This window comes from Talpa europaea, assembly GCF_964194135.1.
Source record: "Talpa europaea genome assembly, chromosome: 6".
Classification (NCBI taxonomy): Eukaryota; Metazoa; Chordata; class Mammalia; order Eulipotyphla; family Talpidae; genus Talpa; species Talpa europaea.
In genome coordinates, this window is record NC_140072.1 from 18,357,654 (window position 1) to 18,380,379 (window position 22,726).

A 22,726-nucleotide genomic window follows, 5' to 3' on the forward strand; every position below is an offset into this window, starting at 1 on the left:
TTCACCAGAGCCAGAGCGGGGAGCAGAGCAGGCAGAAGGACCCAAGTACACTGCTGAGAGGAGCAGCGGGCGGCAGGAGAGGTCTGTGCGCCATGTGGGACCCTCCTCCGGTGACCGGGGAGCAGCCGGGGATTGAACCGGTGCCGCAGAGGCTGCGGGCAGCTTCACATGGGTTTATAGATTTCTAAGGGCACTTATAATGTTATGATTCCGTCTAGTGCCAATTGCTATGTAACTGATTAATGCCTTTTTTTCAAAGGCATTAATTAATTAGAAAATATGTTTAATGAGAATTAATAAGAAATTATGTTTCATAACAGGACATGATTAATATTTTTGTTTAATTATGTTAATTTTTTTTTCAGGTCAGAAGACTGGAGGCAGTTGTTCTAAATCTGCTTCTTCTAGATGGTGAATCAATTTATAGTCTGACCTCAAAGCCTATACTGCTGTTATTAGCACGAGTTATCCTAGTGAATATAAAACATAAACTGATGGCTATTCAGGTAAGGGAAGAAAAGGAGCTGGGAGACTTTTGTGCTGATTAGCATTAGATTTCAAGTATAATATTGACAATATTGTGGTATATTTGTTTTCTAAGTCTTCTAGGTAATGTTTTTCCCTGCCCCCTTTATTTTTTATTAAAAATATGTTTTTTTTAATAATAAATTTTATTTTCATATTCCCCATACAATTGCAACCCCCCCATTCTGACCCCAATCCCTCCCCTCCCACCCCCCACCCCCCAAAAAGTGTCTCTGGTTCATAGTTTTTTGTTGATTTTGATTTTCACTTATAGTTAATTCATTTTCCTGGTCCCTTATTTAAGTTTTCTAGATTCCTGAAAAATATGGAACGCTTCACGAATTTGCGTGTCATCCTTGCGCAGGGGCCATGCTAATCTTCTCTGTATCGTTCCAATTTTAGTATATGTGCTGCCGAAGCGAGCACTAAAAACATGTTTTTTAATTGAAGTTCCATTGGTTTACATCCTTGTTTGTACTGTAGAGTATAGGATCCCCCTTCAGGTGTTGTTACCATAGCACACCCATCACCAGTGCACCCATAGTCCAATACTGTAGACCTGTGCTTCGTCTCCACTGTGTTTTCTCTCTTCTCCCTCCCCGCTGCTCCCCTGGATGCCTCAATCCTACAGTCAGCTTTCAAGGGTTGGTTTGTTTAGTTTGGTTTTATCAGATACTTTGTTTGGCTTTTCTATATTGCACATATAGATGACACCATCTGGTACTTGTCTTTCTTCTTCTGACTTATTTCATTCAGCCTAATCCCGTCCATGTTGTTGCAAATGGCAGTGTGTATCTTTTTTGATAGCCAAATAGTGTTCCATTGTGTGTATTTAAAATGTGATGAACAGAAGCAAAAACTTTTTCCCTTTGTGAGATTCATCTAATATAATATATATATATATAATATAATATATATATTATATAATAATATATATAATAACTAATTGTTATATAGTTTCTGTAGTTCACATATAAATTAGTGAAAAGTAGCAGTCATGTAGAAACCTAGTACGTGGCAGGAGGCAAGAAAAATCATAAGAGAGACAAAAAGTCATTGGAGGATCAGTGGATGTTGTCAGCTGTGCAATGTGCAGTGAACTCTGCAACTGTTCAACTTCAGCTAGTATGAAAGTGGCTGTAGACAGTAGGTGGCAGTGTTTATAGAGTGACTAGTAGTCACTAATGAATGAGTGATACAGTTTTAAGTTTTGTTGGTAGAAAACTTCCATCAGCAAGTGTGTAAGTATCATTTGAAAAAAAAGGTACATGTCCTGTCCATAACTTAGGAGAACAAGTCAATATGTGAACTGATAGTTGTGGAAGTCTGACTTGGTAGGGTTCTGGAAACAAGCTAACTGAATATCTTGGCAGATGCTAAACTAACTTATACTTCTGCTTAGAATGCTGTTTCCTTTTGAACATCAACATGCAGTGATCATTCTATCCGAAATCCTGCCTTTCAATGCTTTTTTCCCTGGCTCTTTCATATATCATTTAAATGTTGATGTTAGAAATGACTTCTTTGGTAACTGAAGATGAAACAATAAAAAAGCTTCACTTGCTTATTCAAGTTTATTTTGACCTTTCAAGTTAATTTGGAATAGACATTTAAGAAATGTAGCCTTTTATTATGATATCATTTTTATGGTGCCATAAAAGAAGGTGATTTCCCCCCACAACCTAATCTGTGAAATATGTAGACTACTATTAGTAACATGTAAATGTTGAATGAATAGTCTTGGCTTTGAAATTAGACCAGCGTTTGAGTCAGTCACTTAACAGCAATGTGGCCTTATGCTAGCTCATTTCTTGAAATGTCAGTTTCCTTATTTATAAAATAGAAGAAGTTGGCAAACATTTATCGGGTACCCTTTGAGTACATTAATGTTCTCTGCTTTCTAGGAGGTTATTGGCTAGTGTGATTTCTCAATCAGAACATTCTGTAATAGGTACTAAAATCAGGAGAGAGGCTCTAAAGACTAAAGCAAGCCTTCAAATTTTATTTTTTTAATTAATGCTCAAGTTTTCTATTAAACAATTCATCACAAATATTTCTACTACATTCTTCTACTAGAAAATTGTCTGGCTTTCTTTGTTTCAAACAACCCCTTTTCCTTTATAAAGAGTTTGGATTAAGAGTTAATTTGTAGATCTGATTTTTGGGAGTTGTATGTTTTCTTAAAGGAGCAATCTCTTTCACTAGATCTATCTAAATTTCTATGTCTATAAAAAGGATGAATATGCCAAAACCAACTCACTTATTGCTGACAGCAGATAAGGGACAGATAATTGAAAGGTAGACTGACTTCATTAGCTTTAGTGCTAGGAAAAGAATGAGAATCAGCAGCCCCATCAGGGAATTAAATTAAAAATGATGTGGAATTTCCTTCTATAGGCTAATTTTACCTTTCCTTGCATGGGCTGAGGAAACAACTTTTATAATTAGAAAGGATTTTGTCATAAAGTCAAAATTCACTTGTGATTACATCGTTATTATAGCAGTTACGGTGAGTAGAGGTTTAGAAAGAAAACAGCCATCTCTACTCCTTAATCAAATGAAGAAATTTTAGTTTTAGGAAAAAATGCTTTTGGTAATTAAGCATAACTTCTTATTAGTAAGCTTGGCTTTTAGTTCACATAACATAATTAATTTAATCAGATGATTTGTGCATGGTCAGAATTAATACTTGTCAGTATTAATACTTGTAATTTGGCAAATGTATGCACAGGCATAGAGGAAGAGCTAGAACCTGGTCAGAATTAATACTTTTTGAGCCTGTCAGAATTAATACTTGTAACTTGGCAAATGTATGCACAGGCATAGAGGAAGAGCTAGAACCTGGTTTGGGGAAATATTTGAATCTAAGGTTTTTCTTACTGTGTTTTTACAATATATCCTGCTTTGAGGAGGATAAGGACATAAGATGTGATTTCTCATCATTAGATAGATGGTGGGCAACATTGAAAACTAGGGATGGCATCCCTAAAGAGGGGAGGGGAAAGTTCAAATAATCTGTTGAAAATTTTGATGAGGGAAAGCATCAACCCCGCAGGATCTTCTTGCAGGACCTCTCCTAGAGGACTTAATTCTTAGACTAAGGTGCTGAGTGGCACAGCACAGCAAAGTGAGTAGAGCTGATGTTTTCAAGGAGATCAGAGATTGGAAATGGCATCTGGAAACCTGACCAGCTGACAATACATGCTTTGCGAGTACAGAAGTGAGGTGTGATTCTTGTGGCAGATGTAGACGTGGACTTAGATAATATTACTGAAGATGTTAGCAGTGGATGGGTAAGGTTATTGAAGAATGAATATCACAAATATATAGAAAAATTCTAAAAGCTAATCTCAATTAGCTTAAAATTTTTCCTCAAAGCATCCTTTAATGTTGGCTTATGTGGTGCTTTCTTTTTCTAGAGTTTGCCATGGTGGACAATGAGATGCGTGAATATTCATCAGCAGTTGCTTGAAGAGCGCTCACCTCAGCTCTTTGCTCTTATTGATGGCTGTATTGATCAAGGTATATAGCAGATTTTGTTTCATGTGGGCATGTAGCTTAAATTGTAGCTCCATTCTAATTTCTTGACTGAAACATTTTATTCTTTGATAGGTAACAGTTACTTTTTGTTTGAGTTTTTTTTTTTTTTTAATTTTTTTTCTGGTTGTGTAATATCACAGATTATTAGATAGTCAGATTCTAAAATTTATTTCTATCTTTGAATTTATGGAAAATTGACAAATGAACAAAAAATAAGTTGTCACTAGGAGTTTTTTTGTTTTTTCCTAAGGAAATCAAGTTGATGTAGTTGCTGTAGGGAAAATTGTGTTTCTTCCCATTATCCCAACTTATATAAATCTGCATTTATGGGGTCTCCTGGTGGCCTTGGGGTTAAGTCTCAGTGCTGTCACCTCTGTGGCCTGGATTTTATCCCTGGCCAGGAAGCTAACCCAAATATGGCACAGCGGACCTCTCCTGCCTCACCTACTGCTCCCCTCAGCAGTGTATTTCAGTAGATATGTCTTTTGGCTCCCCACTCTGCTCTGGTGAATCCTTACATCTGGCCTGCACCCCAATTCTTGTATGCAAAAAATAAAAATATTACAATAAAGGAATAATTCTTTAAAAAAAAAAAACTGCATTTATGGCTACGCTATATCTTGACTGCACCACAGTGACTAATGTTTGTAACGATGACCCATAGTTACTAAGCAAAGAAAACAATACCTTCCTTATATGCCATTTTTGAAGGTCGGAACTATTCTAAAATGTAAAATTCCATTCTAAGACATAAAATTATGTCTTACCCAAACAGAAAGGGTTAATAAGAATATGTGGAAAATATGAGTACATGACTCATTCCCCAAGTGGTCTGACTTCTTTTCTGTAGTATATTTTAGCATATTGTTTGCTGTGCCTTGCAACTACGAATTTTTTATGTTGCCATTTTAGGCTATTCAACAACATTTTTCATTTTATCTAGTCATAAACTGGTCCATTTTGGCTTTGTCTAAGTAGGTCTGCAGATAGTCTTAAACTGCAATATTACATAAGCAATTTTATTTAAAAAAAAAGTTTTGTTCTGGGATTTGACCCAAATGTTGACCATTGGTTTTAGCTGAAATACTCTTCAGTGTCCGGAGAAGGATATTATATTTGAAATGTTGCCCTTGAAGGATCATCAAAAAGTTGGCAAGATTTCAGCCTATGAAATATAAGCAAGGATTTTATGAACAGCTGTGGTCTTTATATTTTTGTCCAGGAATGTTACATCAGTACAATGTAGTGGAATAGACTCCATCAGAATGTCAGCATAACTTTGCTGGACTGATTATATCTATAAAAGGAGCAAGACAGAATCTTGAAAGTATGCTCCTAAGCATGATCTAAGGTATTCTTTTGGATATCACACTAATGAAACCATGAGTCTCTAAAGACTGCGTAAAGATACAAACTATTTATTGTAGGATCTGGTACTGAAAACCCCTTCCATATAGTGCCTAAGATGTAATATTGCGACTTAGCTATTTGAAGATGAGCTCACGAAGAAGTTGCTGCCTAAGAGATAACAAGCTAAAATGCTTTGTCTGAGAGTTCCACTGTAACATCTACAGGGAGAAATGTGATTCTAGGGTTGGATTGTTTGCACACAAAAGAATTGTATAGGAGATGAGTTACTTGGTGACTGATATATGCATTGATTTATAAAAATAAATTTGATAGTTTGGCATGAATGTTAATATGCTAAATATGATTAATTATAATTAGCAGAAATTCATTTTAAATTGCATTACAGAAATGTCATTAGAAAAAATTTTGGTTTTAACAAAATATAGTGCTTAACATTTTGATCCAGAATGTCATGAATATTCTTTCCATGGAGAACCTACTGTTTTATTAAAGTAGCAAATATGTGTCCGTTGGGTCGACATGATGCTCTTTTTATTAAACCTACAGTCATTGAAATCTCAAAATTGTGTGTTTGTAGTTGACTCAATGATGTTTTCCATTTTTCTGCATATCTAGCCGGTTTTTAAATATTATCAGTTCTTCCGTAATGGTTCCATATTCATCTTTCTTTTCCAGTCCTACGACTGTTATCCTAGTCTATATCTGAAGTCCTTAGTTTGGAAAGTCTTTTTAGAGATTATCTTGTCTAGCTAATGAGTCATTTTACAAAAAATTGAGACTCATAGATTACCCAGGTGCCAGAATTGTGATATGGACTTTCTGGACATTTAGAGTCCATTTTCTATGCATTCATTATATGTTCATTCCTGTGAACTATTTTTTTTTTTTTTTTCCACTATCTGAAACACTTGTGAGGAAGTCAGGGATACTGTAACTGTGAATGAGTGAACTGTTAGTCACCCCCTGCATCTTGGTGTGTGCCAGGTAAATCCTGTATTAGATATCAATAATTTTCACCATAATTTTATTTCAGATCCTATGTTACTAGTTTATTATCTGCCCATTTTTCATCTCAGGTATTCTGAGATAAATTAGAATCTTATTACTAAGCCAATAATCATTCATTCTCTATTTGATACTCATATAGCTATCTGTTTCTCTTTTTCTTTCTTTTTTCTTAAATTTTTTTTTAATGTTGCTTTTCGCAGACTTTGCTATTTATTTATTTTTAAAGATTTATTTATTTATTTATTTATTTATTTATTTATTTATACATGCACTGGGTACAGTCAGAAGCGCGGGAGGGTGAGAGAATTCACCAGCATCAGAGCGGGTAGCAGAGCAGGCAGAGGGACTAAAGTACACTGCTGAGGGGAGCAGCAGGCGGCAGGAGAGGTCTGGGCACCATGTGGGACCCTCCTCCAGTGGCCGGGGAGCAGCCGGGGATTGAACCAGTGCTGCAGAGGCTGCGGGCAGCTTTGCAACTCAGTGCTCAACCGCTGTGCCACCGGGAGGCCCTGTTTCTCTTTTTCTTTAGAAGGAGAAATTCTACATTCTGTCTTTCCCTATATATATATATATATATATTTTTTTTTTTTTTTTTTTTTCCTTTTTGAGGTAACATTGGTTTATTGTGCTTTGTATGATTTAGGGGACTAGGTTCACACCTCCTCCAATGTATGCTATCCCCGCCCCCCACATCCTTATGTGGGAAACTATCAACTAATCTCTTCATTAGATGTCCTTAGCTTTGTGCTTGGAATATATAAGTGCTTAGGAAGTGCTAGCTGTTATCATTTTATGTGTGTTCCTAATCTTCCATATTTACAGTTTTTAAGAGTAGGAACTAAGAAACATGTAAGTGTGTGTGTGTGTCTCTGTGTGTACTTCATATATTATGAACTCAACATTTTACTCATTAATAGATGTTTATTTGTGTCATGGTTTTTGATATTTTATCTTTTTTCTTGCAGTGATGAAGCTGAAGAATCTGTTTGTAGGTGATTCTGGTCAATGTTTGGCTATTCAATTCCATCTGGAATGTGCATATATATATTTATATTATTATGAATATAAGAAAGCAAAAGATCAGTTCAGTATTGCCAAAGACATCAGCAAATTGCAAATTGATTTGACAGGTAAGACTTTACCTTTGGGATAACTGATTTATTTTTGTGATAAAACTAGTATATACATTGACTGTATTTTATGTAGAATTTGATTTTCTGTGTCCTGTTTTTATTGAAAGATCTTATAAAAATTGATTTTACTGAAAAATATATTTTAGTAAAAGATTTTATAGTAAGATTTTAGTTCTAGAGTAAATGGGGAAGTATATTTTTTATTCTTGGAGGTTCCTGTATTTCTAGTTAGATACATATTAGTAGTATATGGCAGCTAGGCACAGCACAAATGAACATTTGACCATTTGGTTGTGAACCTGGACTTCCTAAATCCACTCTTAACTTCCAAGTCTAACTTGGCCATTTCACATTGTCCTTTCTAGTGAATACCCATCTATGGTTTCTATCTTGTTTGTATTCCTTAAAGGAAGACATTTTTGACTGTTAAAATATTTCTTCAAGTCCTTCAAACACTGGCATTTTTTTTTTCAAAGATTGATTTATTTATGCATACAAGAACTGGGGTGTAGGCCAGGGGTGTGGAGACAGGGGCGTGAGAGGATTCACCAGAGACAGAGTGGGGAGCAGATCAGGCAGATCTACTGGAATACACTGCTAAGGGGAACAGTGGGGGAGACAGGAGAGGTCTGCTGCACCATGTGGGTTAATTCCCTGGCCGGGGATTGAACGCATGCCGTAGTGACTGCTGATAGCTTGATAGTGCTGACTTTAACAAAACCCTGTGCCACCAGGTAGGCCCAAACACTGGCATTTAGTACACAGTCAGTAAACACATGTTTAGTAAGAAATACATTATAGAATTTCTCCTAAAACTTTTGTTTCTTCTAAATACAGTAAGAGGGCCTCCCCTGGTGGCGCAGTGGTTGAGCGCTGGGCTGCAAAGCTGCCCGCAGCCTCTGCAGTACCGGTTCGATCCCCGGCCGCCAGCGAGGGTCCCACATGGCATGACAGACCTCTCCTGTCTCACCCACTGCTCCCCTCAGCAGTGTATTTCGTCAGTCTGGCTTTCTGTTCCCCGCTCTGGCTCTGGTGAATTCTCTTACCCTCCTGCGCTTCTGACTGTACCCAGTGCTTATATAAATAAATAAATAAATCTTAAAAAATAAATAAATAAATACCAAGTAAGAAACATTAGTTTCTTCTTGTGTATTGCTTTATCTCTGGTGTCACTATATAGTTGGCATGCAATAATGAACACATTTGTGAAGTCAGACTTCATTCATTGACCACTCTGTTCATTCCTCCTGAGCTTGGGTTCAGCATTGCAGCCTGTGACTATTCAGTCTGTGACTATTTGACTTCCCTCGGTTCGATCTAGAATCTCTGAGACCTAATGTTAGGCCCTAGACATTATGCTTCTTATTGAGCTAGTTCAGTCAGTAAAATCCTTCAGCTATATTATGAGAATGGGACTTTGTGGCCTGATCTGGAGTGTCAGCCTCGTTTTTTCTTTTTTTTAATTTTATTTATACAAACACTGGGTACAGTCAGAAGCGTGGGAGGGTGAGAGAATTCACCAGAGCCAGAGTGGGGAACAGAACAGGCAGACTGACTGAAATACACTGCTAAGGGGAGCAGCGGGTGCGGCAGGAGAGGTCTGCACGCCATGTGGGACCCTCGCCGGCAGCCGGGGATCGAACCGGCGCTGCAGAGGCTGTAGGCAGCTTCACAGCCCAGGGCTCAACAGCGGCGCCACCAGGGGAGGCCCTCAGCCTCGTTTTATTACATTGTGTGGAGAAATAAATACCCAGCTTATAACTTTTGGAGCAATGACCATGTGTAATATGGGGTCTTGTCTGTATTCGAAAATTTAGTTATATACAGTATAACTTGTGAGGTTAGTTTCTGAGATTATGTTTGAATATTTTGGTCCTGACAAGCTTTTTTTGGACTACTTAGAAAACTAATTGCACAGTACTCTATGAAGTCAGTTTTACTGTTGGTGAATATTTACTAGGAATGTCTTCATATTTTTTTCCCCCAAGTTAAAAATGAAGAACATAAAAATACAGATGTGGTGCTTATAAATATAAAATGAGAATCAAATTATTGTTTATTTTTCCACTCAGTTATAGCCTTAGCACAAAAAAACAGACTGAGTTACATCATCTCAGTAGCTATTTTTAGTGTACCTTATTTAAAGGGTTGATTAACTCAGAGTTAGATTCGTCACATGATAAAATCCAGGCTTCTTAGACCGGTCTCCATAATCAAGGGTCTCTGTGATCTGAATCTCACCAGAGGATGTATGTTAGTTTTACTTCTCTTAAAGCTGCTCTGTGGCAAATTAGTTCAGGTACAAAATGAAAAAAGTTTTGGTGTTACATGAAGCCAGATAGTGTAATAGAAATATTGGGGGTTTAGAGCCTGAAGCTCCTGACTTTGGGCTCTAAGTGATAGAAGATCTATGATCTTGAACAAGTGACCGTACCCCAGAGACTCTGTTGATTTTCACCTTTTATGTGGGGATATTTCTTTACCTAAAACACTTAGTGACTTATTTTTTCTGAGTAGTGTGGTAATTTGAGTAAGTAGGTGGAATCTACTGCCAGAAGCCTGGGTTTAAGTTCTGCCCCCATAGCTTACTGATTTTATATTTTATCAGTAATTTTAAAATTGCCATTTGTTATGTTTCTCTTATGTGGATTGGAGAAAACACCTTATAAACTCTAAGGCACTCTGGAAAATATAACTCTGTGCTTGCATGGTAAATCTGATTGCCCCATCGATAGATGTAGTTTTATATTTTTTTCAGGTGCTTTGGGAAAAAGGACAAGGTTTCAGCAAAATTATGTGGCACAACTTATTCTAGATGTAAAAAGGGATGGGGATGTCTTTTCACAATGTGAATTCAGTCCAGCACCTACTCCTCAGGAACATTTAACCAAGGTGAGCAACTAAGTTATTTAAGTGAATAGCCATGTCTAGTATTTTCAGTTGATGTTCATAGAAACTCTGAATAGGGTGAGAAGAGGAATCACTTTTGTCTCATGTAGAGCTTTCTAAAGGTGACTGGGGCGGGGGTTAAAAAAAAGCCCTTTGTTTAACCCTTTTTTACCTGTAAGAGATTAAATTTTGTTTTTCTTCTAGACATAAGTAAATATGAATTAATAATGCAGTTATGTACAGTTATTTGATTTCTTTCTTGAAAAAATTTAAAAGGCAGACTGATTACAGAGTAAATTCTCTAGATGCTACCATATTTGTTGTCGTACTCTGCTTCTGTGAGTATTTTCAAACATAAAGTGACTTGAAATTTCTTTGGCTGCTTTAAATCTATAAAGAAATGATCAGAATTCCTTTTTCCAGTTTTCTGATTTGTTTTTTACTTTGTCATTATTGGACTGCTTGTTGCCTTTGTATATTTTTCTTGACCTGGCTAAAGCATTCTTTTCTTTTAGCTTGAATTGATGGCTGTTGGTCAGTTTCCTTACTTGTAGGCCTTTCCCTCAGCTTCCATGGCGGCCATTAGCATTTGTATTTTCATTTCCCAGAGACCTCAGGTCCACATATTTTGTTTTTCTGTGGTTGGTGTTATTGTCCTTGAAGTTCATGTTTTTGCTGATCTTTATTCCAGAACCTTCAAACATATCTTAAGTACTTAAAATTGTGCTTATTTGTGATCAGTGTCATTGATGAGAAATATATAGTAAGTGATGAAAATGATGCATTCCACATAGTTAGGATAAATTATGTGCTAATTAGTTTTTGTGCTAAACACTTTATAGCAATTTATTTAGATGCTTAAAATGAATACAAACAGAAATAAATTTCATAAAAGTATACATCCTACAGCAACGTGTCATATATTAGATAGTGTAAAAGAATGCATAAGGATGGTGCTTAAAGACAAACTAAATATCCAGACTGCAACACTCATTGGTTTGCTGCTTAAAGACACCACACTTTCATACAGATCTAAAAGGTGTCAAAATTAGTAGCTGCAAAGTCAATTCTGGCATGTGATTTTTAGCTTGAAAGATTTCAGAAAGCAGATCTGAAATATTCATGACCTTTTCATATCCATGAGCTGTAATGTCAAGGATATGTAGAACAAGAAAAATACTACAATACAAAAGCGCCCAGGTGTATGTTTTACATGGCTACCTCTGTTGCAAGATTGTACTAGGTTATGTGCCAAAACTGTCCAAAAGTGCCACCTAGCATAGTTTCAGGCTTTTGCTTGATAAGCTAGATAAGGTAGTTTATTACACAGCAAGGACAACATGAGACAAAAAGAAACATATCTATGATGGGGGCATAATATTATCAGCATTTCCAAGGATCTTAAAGACTGTAGCTGCTTTCTTGGTTCAGTAGAATCTTATGAGGTTTGAGTGGAAATAAAGTAGAACAATATTTTAAATCTGGAGCTTGTAGAATACTTAGGCAAGTAGGTGCTGCAGTAGATTCATTTTGGAAAGAGCTGAATAGGAGCACAGAGAATCTTGAATGAGGATCAAAACTTTTTATCACTTGCTTGTACCTGGCAAATAAGTATTGCCTTGTTGCTACACTCGATCCTTGGTCAAAATTGAGTTGTGTGTAAAGGACACACACCATTCCATGAGGAAATATATAATGTCTTTAATAATTTTCTACTGAGACATTGTGTAAGGATACTATTTTTCATGTATTAGGTTAAATAATTTTATCTGTTTTAAATTCACTTTTTAAGTGTAGTTGCTAGAACATTTAATTGTATCTCTCTCTCTTGAAAATGAATGGCCACCAGGGTGTGCTGTGCACCTGCCAGCCCTTTCTTTTGAAAAGGCAGGAATAGCTACTTTTTCAGTGGAGACTGAGTAACAGCTATTCAGTGTTCCTCTCTTCAGCAGTTGGGGTGTACCTGTAGATAAAGGTAGGCTTAAGTTAGGGTGACTGTGCACATAGACAAGGAAAGCTGCTCCTTTGGGCTGTGATTTGTGCAGATTAACTGTTTATTAGTACAGAGGTTACCAATTAAGAGGTTGACCTCAGCCAGAGATAGTTTCCCACTATCTAGCTCCATTTTGCTCATAAAATTTATTTTCTAGTTCTCATTACTTTTAAACTTTATTTATTTATTTTTTTTAATAGAGGCATGCTTTATTTATTTGTTTGCTGGTTTGTTTGTTTTGTTTATACATGCACTGGGTACAGTCAGAAGCGCGGGAGGGTGAGAGAATTCACCAGAGCCAGAGCGGGGAGCAGAGCAGGCAGAAGGACCGAAGTACACTGCTGAGGGGAGCAGCGGGCGGCAGGAGAGGTCTGCGCGCCATGTGGGACCCTCCTCCGGTGGCCGGGGAGCAGCCGGGGATCGAACCGGCGCCGCAGAGGCCGTGCGCAGTTTCGCAACCCAGCGCTCAACCGCTGCGCCACCGGGGAGGCCCTAGTTCTCATTACTTTTATTGAAATAGAACAAAATTAAATCACATTTATCAAGGATAATATTTATAAAATGTACCTTTTTTAACTCTACAGTTGAGCTTTGATAAATAGATCCATGAAACCACCACCATAATCAAAATACAGAACTATTTCCATTATGCCAAAAAGTCCTATCATACTGTTTGCAGTCAGTCATTTTCCCTCCCACAGATCAGCCAGTTTTTTTCTGGAATTTCCGATAAGTAGAACATGTACTGTGACTCTCTTGTGTCTGGTTTCTTTAACTTAGCATGGTGCTTTTGAGATTCATCTATGTTTTGATGCCAGTAGCAGGTTCCTGTTTATTGTTCAGTGTTACTTCATTGTATGGCTAAACTACAATATGCTTATCTGTTTACCTGTTGGTGGACAATTGAGCTGCTTAGAATACTGTGTGTAAGTCTTTGTGTAAACATGTATTTAATTCTTTTGAGTAAATACCTAGGAATGGAATGGGCTGGGTTGTATAATAAGTTGATGGGAAACTGTCACTCTTTTCCAAAGTGGTTGTACTATTTTACAGTCCCTACCATCAGTATATGAGAGCACCTGTTGCCAATGCTTGATATTGTCAGCCTTTTAAATTTTACCATTTTATTGAATGTATATTGTGGTTTGACTATTCTTTGATAATTCATTTTTTGAAAAAGTCAAGTCTTAAAAAATATACAGAGAAATAGACCCATTTTAATTGTACAGTTTGACAGATACATATACCCAACCACTATAGTCAAGATAAGAGTCCCATTATCCTGGAAAGTTCCATCATCCATCATACTCCTTTGCATTTAATCCCCCACTCTGTGGCCATAAAAAAACCATAATTGTAATATTTCTTTAAAGGAGTTTTCTCTGTTGAATCACCTAGGCACCTTTGTTGAAAGTCAATTCAGGGGCTTCTCTGGTGGTGCAAGGGGTTAAGATGCATCACTATGAAGCTATCTGCAACTACCGCAGCACTAGTTTGATCCCTGGCCAGGGAGGTGACCCACATGGCACAGCAGACCTTGCCTGTCTTGACTGCTGCTCCCCTCAGCAGTGTATTTCAGTCAATCTGCCTGTTCTGTTCTCCACTCTGTCTCTGGTGAATCCTCTTACCCCCTGCACCCCTGACTACACCCCAGTTCTTTTATGCATAAATAAATAAATCTATTAAAAAAAAAGAAAGTCAGTTCACCATACAACATGGACCAAAATTTTGGCCTCTATTCTGTTACATTCATCTATATTTTTATTTTAAAAATACAGCTCACATTGTGTTTGTAGTAGCTGTTGAAGTCAGGTACTCTATCAAATGCTCTTTAAGTCCTTAGATTTTATTCATTTTTAGATTGTATTCCATATCCTATTGAGAAGCAGCGTTGGGACTTAAATTTTAGATTAGAATTCAGAGGCGGAGTAGAAAGATCTGCTTTTGAATGGTGTTGTATCAGCAGAGAGGCTTTCACACATTATAGGCTCAATCTGTTTTTCCCTGTTGACTGATATTGACTGTGTATCCCTTGGGGATTGGTGGCACGTACCTCATTTCTACATAGTAAAATGTTTTCAAATATGTGTCTCATAGGAAACAGCCTATTGACCATATATATGTAGGCATTTTGTAATTTCCTTTTGTATTCCACCAGAATCTTGAACTCAATGATGACACTGTTCTGAATGAGATAAAGTTAGCAGATTGTGAACAGTTTCAGATGCCTGACCTGTGTGCTGAAGAGCTTGCTGTTATCCTTGGAGTCTGGTAAGATAATGACGTTCTTGGCTCTTTGAAGACCCTGAATGTTGGTTCTCTTGTGTTGAGGAAATTTTATTTATAGAGGGAATTTTCTGTAATGCTTACCAAGGTTGAGAAAGAATAGTTAGGCAGCCATCAAAGGAATCTCCTGTGAAGTGATGTACTCATCCTTTTCTGTCTTTCGTAAGGAAAATTTCTTTGGCTAGTCTTAGTTAGGAAACATTCACACACTTTCTCTTTTCCATTCCTCCATCTCCCTTTTTCCTTTTGAGCCCTCTGAAGCTCTTCCGCTATCAATGAAACCTTGGCCAGAATCAGGTCCTGTACAAATGGTTTAGCATCAAGTTCCCCACCAGCTCGCAGTGGGTGATAGGCAAGGGGATGCCAGAAAGGTTTTTTCCAAGATCAATGGGCTCTCAGCTCTGGACCCTAGTGCCAGCTTCTTCAGTGGTATCATCTTCTGTTGGGAAGGATAGCAATAGACATTGAAGATGGATGACAATGACTGTTTTGACCTTTGAGGATATTCATATTTCAAAAGAATTATTTTTTAGTACTGTGGAACCTTATGTATGGTGGAAATCATTTTTCCTTTTTTTCCAAAGTTTTCAAAGTTGGAAAAAGTTGCAAAGTTAAGGCATTGCAGAAAACTTCTGAGAATAATTTTCCAACATGATATCCTATCACTTGTGTATCCTTTAATGTGTGATTCCAACAAAGTCTTTTTTGTACTGTTACAAAAGCCAGGAAAATTAACATTCATATTTTACTATCATTTAGTTTTCAGCCCTAATTCAAGTTTGCCAGTTGTCCATTCTAGCACAGGACTCAGGCTGAAACATAGGTGTGCATCTCATTGTCATGTGACTTCAGCTCGTGTCAGGTTGAAATAATTCTTGTTTTGGCTTGACTTTCATGATCTTGACACTTGAAATTGATATGCCAGTTTATTTGTAGACTTCCCTTTAATTTGAATTTATCTGATTTTTAAAAATTAAATGATTAGATTTGTACTGTGCATGGCTAGCAGGGTTGTCAGGGCAGGGAAGCTTTGTGGTTCTCACTGCATCCTGGCAGGCAGAGCACAGTGGTGACTGGCCCTGTTCCCGGTGATGCCACATCTGATCACGTGATTAAAGTGGTGCATGCCAGTCATCTCCACCATAAAGTTTCAGTCTTTTTTGTCTTTGTAATTAGCATCATAAAGGAAGGTACTCTCAGACTACATAAATACTGGGTTTCTCACCTGGAGATTTAGTAGTGTTCAGAATAGAATATCTCAAAAAGTTAAAATATTGAGATCAGTTGTAATAGAGATTGTTATTTTTCAGATGGGAAAACAGGATCTGAAAGGCTAAATGACTTGGTCAAAATTACAAAATAGCAATTAGGGATTGCATCTAGGTTTTTCTGACCCCTAATTATAATTATGAGTTCTCTTTTGTGCCTTTCTTAAAATGTTATTTTGGCAAATTCATAATTGTCAGTTCATCAGAAAATTAAATCAAGTCAAATATCAGTATTCTTGGGCATTCTGTCTATTGATTGAGCTTTAGTTATATTGACTTCACAGTTAGATTTTATAGTTGAGAAAGGGCTAAGAAGAAAACCAAGAAAATGCTTGTCTTCAAGTACTATTTTTTTCCCAAAATAAGATTTATGTATATATAGAACAATTAAAGGTGCTGAACAGATTTAATGGGCAATTTGAATCTTCATTGTTTATTAGAAACTCCTTGATTACATTCTGAATCTTGGAGCATCTGAAGGAATTTGTAAACCTTTGGGTTAGAAAATCAGTCAATTGGGGCCTCCCTGGTGGCGCAGCAGTTGAGCGCTGGGTTGCGAAGCTGCCCGCGGCCTCTGCGGCACCGGTTCGATCCCCGGCTGATCCCCGGCTGCTCCCCGGCCACCGGAGGAGGGTCCCACATGGCGCGCAGACCTCTCCTGCCGCCTGCTGCTCCCCTCAGCAGTGTACTTCGGTCCTTCTGCCTGCTCTGCTCCCCGCTCTGGCTCTGGTGAATTCTCTCACCCTCCTGCGCTTCTGACTGTACCCAGTGCATGTATAAACAAAACAAACAAACCAATAAATAAATAAAACATGCCTCTATTAAAAAAAAAATTAAAAAAAAAAAGAAAATCAGTCAATTGATGATTTGTATGAAAAGAGTTAGTTTGGGATTTGTAAACAGATTTGTTATACTATGATCCCCATGACCACTACCCCCTATGAAGAGGTGACCTGGACATTATGGTAGGCTCAGCAGGTTTGGAAAGGAGAGACAGACAAGGTGAATTCCTACAGATAGTAGATATTGGGGCAGTGATGGGACTTTCTTCATGCTGTTTCCCTTGTACCATTTCCTTCCCTGGCCTCCTGCTTGACTTTGTTTTACCTGAAGGTCTTATGTTGGAACTTGCCTGTGTCTCTTCAATCCAGTATTCTTGATTGTTTTTGTGTAAAGTAACTGTGGAAAGAATTCCTTAAAAAATATCATCCTTTAGTTAGTCAGGCTATCAGAGTAGGGAAGAGTAATTCCTTTTAAATTAACAGTCTGATTTTCAGGTATGCATAGTAATATGTTCTAAACCCAGGTTAGTAAATTATAAAGAGCTGTGGCCTGACTGAGTATACTATAATTACTTATAATGAGCATGTAGTAATTCACTTCATCTGTATACATTAAGCAGTGAGTTTAGGGTTGGAATTTAAGATTGGAATGTGAGAGATGAATGTTAATCCATTTTAGATGAGGTTCTTATCTTGGAATGACTTTATGCTGTTATTCACTCATCAGAATCATAGAGTCTTAGAACTGAAAAGACCAGGGATTTATTGGATCGTTTTGTGACCTGGTACATAATTCCTTTGTGAAGTTAAACTAGAATTGTCTACGTGTGTATGTCTTGTGTCTGTTTTAAGCAAAATGATTTCGTAATTCTTTCCCCCTCGATCATTTACTTTTTTCTTACTAGCAATAATTCTAGGTTTATTTTAAAATTATTATTATTATTTTTTGAAATGTTCATCATTGCTTTTAATCACATTGAGATATCATCTCACACCTGTGAGGATGGCACATTTTTATTTTTATTGAGGTAGCAGTGGTTTACAGCACTGCATGTGATTTAAAAGTAGGAGCTCACATCTCTTGTGGTGTATGTTACCACACCGTGCCACCACCAGGGCACCCACAGTCCACCCTAGTGCACTGGCCTCCTCCACACCCTGCTCTCCACCTCCCACCCTCTGCTAAACTCAATTCTACAGTCAGACTTCTAGGGTTTGTTACTGGTTTGATTCTCTCTGACCTTTTGTTTTGCTTTTCTGTGTCCCACATATAAGTGAAACCATCTTTTTCCTTCTGACTTATTTTGCTAGCATAAGCCTCTCCAGTTCTATCCATGTTGAAAATTTTACACTCAGAAAATCCTCAAACAACATTGAAAATACAAGGAAGTGGCACTATTTTGTGGGGTGGCATTTTCTTTTCAGTTTAATATAAATAACATTTGTATAGAAAATAGCTTATATGTAAATATAAGTTATGTAGTATGATAATAGAATGAGCCTGTTATCCAGTTTCAGAGCTAGATTACAAATACCAGTAACCTTATCTGTGTGCTTCTCCATCTCTTTCTCCTGCTGCTCTTCAAAAGATAATCTCTGTCCTGAGATTTGGTTTGTCATATTTCAAAAAAATGTATTTACTCACTTTTTTTTTCATTTTGTTGTTTTTGACCCTTATAGGAGTGGCACCTTACTATATGTAATCTTCTATGATTTGCTGTTTTCTCTCATTGTTTCTGTGATTCATTCATATTGTTACATGTAGTTTCAATTTACTTTGCAGGCTTTTACAAATATTCACAAATTGCTACTTGTGCTCCTGATACACCTATTTAAGAATTTCTCTACCCAGGATGGAATTCTGAGTTCAGGACGTATGAATGTTCACTTCATAAGATAGTGCTAAATTGTTTCTAAGAATTATTCTACCAAATTTGATTTACCATTAGTCTGCCTCTCTGACAACATATTATTTTTTGTCTGTCCAATTATTATACTAGTATTTTAATTTTTTTGGCATGTATTTAATAAGTAGGAGTTGACACTCTATTAATTCTTTTAATTTTCTTTGTGGATTTGCACAGATTATATTTCTTTTTCCTTGTAAAGTAAATCAATGTTTACATTTAGCATGTTAACGTCATTTTATTTAATTATTTAATTATTTTTTAGACATATATTTATTTATGTATACAAGAACTGGGGTATAGGCCAGAGGTATGGGGAGGTGAAAGGATTCACCAGAGACAAAACAGGGAACAGAACAGACAGATTGACTGAAATACACTGCTGAGGGGACCAGTGGGCGAGTCAGGAGAGATCTGCACCATGTGGGTGGCTCCCTGGCTACGGATCAAACTTGTGCTGCAGTAGCTGTGGATAGATCCGTAGGTTGCATCTAAACCCCTTGTGCCACCAGGGAGGCCCCTTAACTACATTTTATTTGTCAGTATATTTTTATGTTTTGTACTTACCTTGGAAAACTCACATGTGCATTTGTTTATAATGCAATTATATTAAAATGTGTGTTTTCAAATATATAGTTTACTTTGCCTTTTTATCTCTTCAACTTTTTATCTCTTCAAATTTTTATCTCTTCAACTACAATCTGCATTTTAGAATTAATTTACTGTTTTTAAATTTAAAGCACAAATTTCCAAAAGAATAACCCAGTGCATAAGCTAACAGAAGAGGAGCTGCTGGCATTTACCTCAGTGAGTAAAGTCTTTTTCTTTTCCATTTCATTTTTTTTCACAGTTGTAAATTATTTTGCCTCAGGTATATTCTTGCCTCATATTGCCTATGTTGAAACACTGCTACCTAGAGAAATTAAGGCAGAAAAAACTTCATTATTTTAGTTTCCAAGCAGCATATATCTTGATACTGATTTATCTTTATTCATTTAAATATTTTTTGCTGAGTATAGTGTATACTTTACTGATGGTACTTGACAAGGTGGGACTCCCTAAGCCTCTCGCCTTCTCCAGGGGTCTGGCATGGAACTATGATAAGGTGAGGAGATTCTCAGTGGAGGAGCTGGGGAAGGACTCCCCAGAAGCTGAGGACGGCTCTCTTCCCTGATGCTCTCACTGGGGCTGGTTCATGGTTCATGCCCATCACAAACATGGGGACCTCAGCAAAAGGGACAGAGATGGTGACCCATTTGGCTCCACTCTTCAAGTGAACCCTGACCTTCTCCAAGGTAATGATGAGACCAGTGAGTCCACAACACGTTCAACACTACTGTCACCCTTTTTGATGTCAATAGGATCTTGCCTCCTAGAAGACAGAGATGGACTTTCTATTGATGACAAGCTTCCCATTCTCAACCTTGACTGCTATTGAACTGCCAGTCGGCTGAGTCATACTGGAACATGCACAACATGTAGTTGAGGTTAATGAAGGGGTCATTGATAGCAACAATATCCACTTTATCAGAATTAACAGCAGCCCTAGTGACTATGAACCCAGTTTGACCAAATCCTGTTCACTCTGACATTCACTGGGGTGTCTCAGGGATGAAGCTGGTATTGTACCAGCGGCAGCAGCTATCTGTTGAATGGGGAGGAGCAGAGAGTCTTGCTACTGATTTAAACATAACCATTTTTCTTTGTACTGCCTTGGATTTGAGGACAATGACCAAGTATTTCACTGTTTTCAGGGGTTAGTCTGTTATCTTCCCACATAATAGATGCTCAGCAATTATTTGTTGAATGAATAATGAAATGACAGAGCAAGAGTTTGATCCTCACTCCAAAGCCACTATAGTTGATAAGTCTTTTGTTATAAACTGAGGGTGATCCCTATATGGATGTGATGAAAAAGAGGGCTTAAGGGAATTAGGAGGGAGAACTTGGATTGTAGGGGCTGAAGAAGGAGGCAATCCAGAGCATGGGGGGTGCTTGTCAGCATTCAGTAGAGTAGAGCAATCAGGAAAAATGTGGACAAAGAAAAGACTGGCTGCTTTGATAATTGGAGTGCATTGCTTATCTCTAGGATAGTATCAGTGGAGTATCTGGGTCATCACCTCATTACAGAGAATTAGGGAGGGAATGGAGTATAAGAAAGTAAAGTTGATGAAGACCACAATTGGAGAAGAATGCAGTGAAAAGGAAAGATTGAGTAATAGATACTTGAAAATTCGAGATCAAAGAAAGGTTTTTCAAGAAGAGAAAAGTCACAGAGCTAGGGGTCAATAAGTATCTTTTTGAATTTATGGATAAAAAGAAGATACGTACGTCTTTAATGAACACAAGTTGCTTAAGATATATCATTTTTTCAGAGGCATTTTTATTACCATGCTTAGGAATCCAGTTAGAATTCTGATGTTTTCTTCCTCTGTTGTTTTTCAGATAAGGCAAAAAATACAGTACTTTTATCTGGTAGAAAGAAAAGCTTGCAGTTTGTACTATCGATATAATATAAATTTTGCTAGTTACTGTTTTCTATGTAGGGTTTTGGAACTGACTGGATATTAATCCGCAGGGCATCTGTTTTATTTTTCCCTTCAGTATCCTTAGAAATCTCTGGTGTTTATTATTATGGCATATCTGAGTTTAGGTACCTATGTGAAAATTTTCCTATTCATTACATATGCTTAAAGGAATTTGACAAGTGTTAAACGTTCTTAAAAAGATAATTTGAAGAAAAAAACCATTAATGTGCTTCATTTATTCATCCAACTAAGGCCTGTTGAATACTTACTATTTCCTAGTCATTGTGCTGGTCATTGTGGATGCAGCTGTAAACAAAGTCTTTGCCCTTGTGGAGTTCATATCAATTTATATTTTGTGGGATAAATGTATAGTAGACAAAGCAAGAAATGTTTAATGTTTAATAGAATTGCTCATGGGAACTACAGCAGGTGAGAGTCAGTGCTGGGATAAACATACTGGATGGGGACAAATGTCCAGATGGTTAATGATGTCCAGGTTACTTAGGTTTCTTCTGATGATTGAGGTCACAGGGTGTGGTGTGTGATAGGAAATGTGTCTGCTGAACTTTCATGGGGACTCCAGGCCATGGTAACAAGCAGATTGTGCTGCATATTGTCCACAGTTGTCCTGAAAAGACACTAAAATACACTATTTACATTCAAGCAGCTAGTTACAAATATTTTTTTTCCCAAGGGAGGCATTATATAGCTTTACTTTCTTTAAACCATTTCCTTTCTTTTTTATTAAAAAAAATTCTCTCCCCATTCTTACTCTTCTATACTGTTAGGTTCTTCTGAGTAATTAATTCTGATACCTTCTGATTGCAGGTAACTCATCCCCCCTAATTTGCATTGAAGGCCATAATAAGTCCAGGTGTCATACTTTCCTCCCAAATACACAATTTTTTCTTCTCTTAAAATACATAATTTTTTCTTCTCTTTCTCCTCCTCCAGCTCTCTTCCAAATCAAACCTGACCTGAGTGCTGATCTCTTTTTAGAGGAAAGCTGTTTGATCACAGTGATTTGTAGTGCCAGGCCTAATCCTAATAAGTCTTTAATTGGTAAGAAGTAGGACAAGAAATTTACATGGGAGGAGGGCTTTTGGGAGCTCTGTGTAGACTTGGGGCTCTGCATCATTCCCTTCTTAGGATGTTTCATTCTAGAAGCATCTAAAATATACCAGAAAAACCTAGCCAGCCCTTGTCAACTATTCCTTTCTTTTGATAGTTTATCCTCTTTGTACAAGTTACTGAAAAGGATAATACGGTGACTTAGAAGTGGTCCTTGATTTCACTGAAGAATTTATTGAAATTTATATCCTATGTAACTCTATATCCTCTATATAAATATCCTCTATTTATATTCTGTACAACTCCAAAGAGTATTTGAGGCAACAAGGAACACTTTCAGGTGCTGCTCTACTTCTGAACTCCTGAACTGTATCAAGGATCATATTTGGGCTTAAAATTATTTATCTTACCTTCCCCATAAGACT

The 22,726-nt window shown here is 37.2% G+C and overlaps 1 protein-coding gene across 1 annotated transcript in view; it reads left to right on the forward strand.

The window, feature by feature from the left end:
• Nucleotides 1–22,726, forward strand: part of TTC27 (tetratricopeptide repeat domain 27) — a gene marked incomplete at both ends in the record, with an annotated part of 119,402 nt that overhangs the window by 9,074 nt on the left and 87,602 nt on the right. Inside the window, 6 exons of the mRNA XM_084234667.1 lie at nt 366–506; nt 3,945–4,047; nt 7,410–7,574; nt 10,336–10,469; nt 14,618–14,730; nt 19,443–19,509. Coding sequence (XP_084090793.1) covers nt 366–506; nt 3,945–4,047; nt 7,410–7,574; nt 10,336–10,469; nt 14,618–14,730; nt 19,443–19,509 — 723 coding nt within the window. The remainder of the gene's footprint in view (nt 1–365; nt 507–3,944; nt 4,048–7,409; nt 7,575–10,335; nt 10,470–14,617; nt 14,731–19,442; nt 19,510–22,726) is intronic.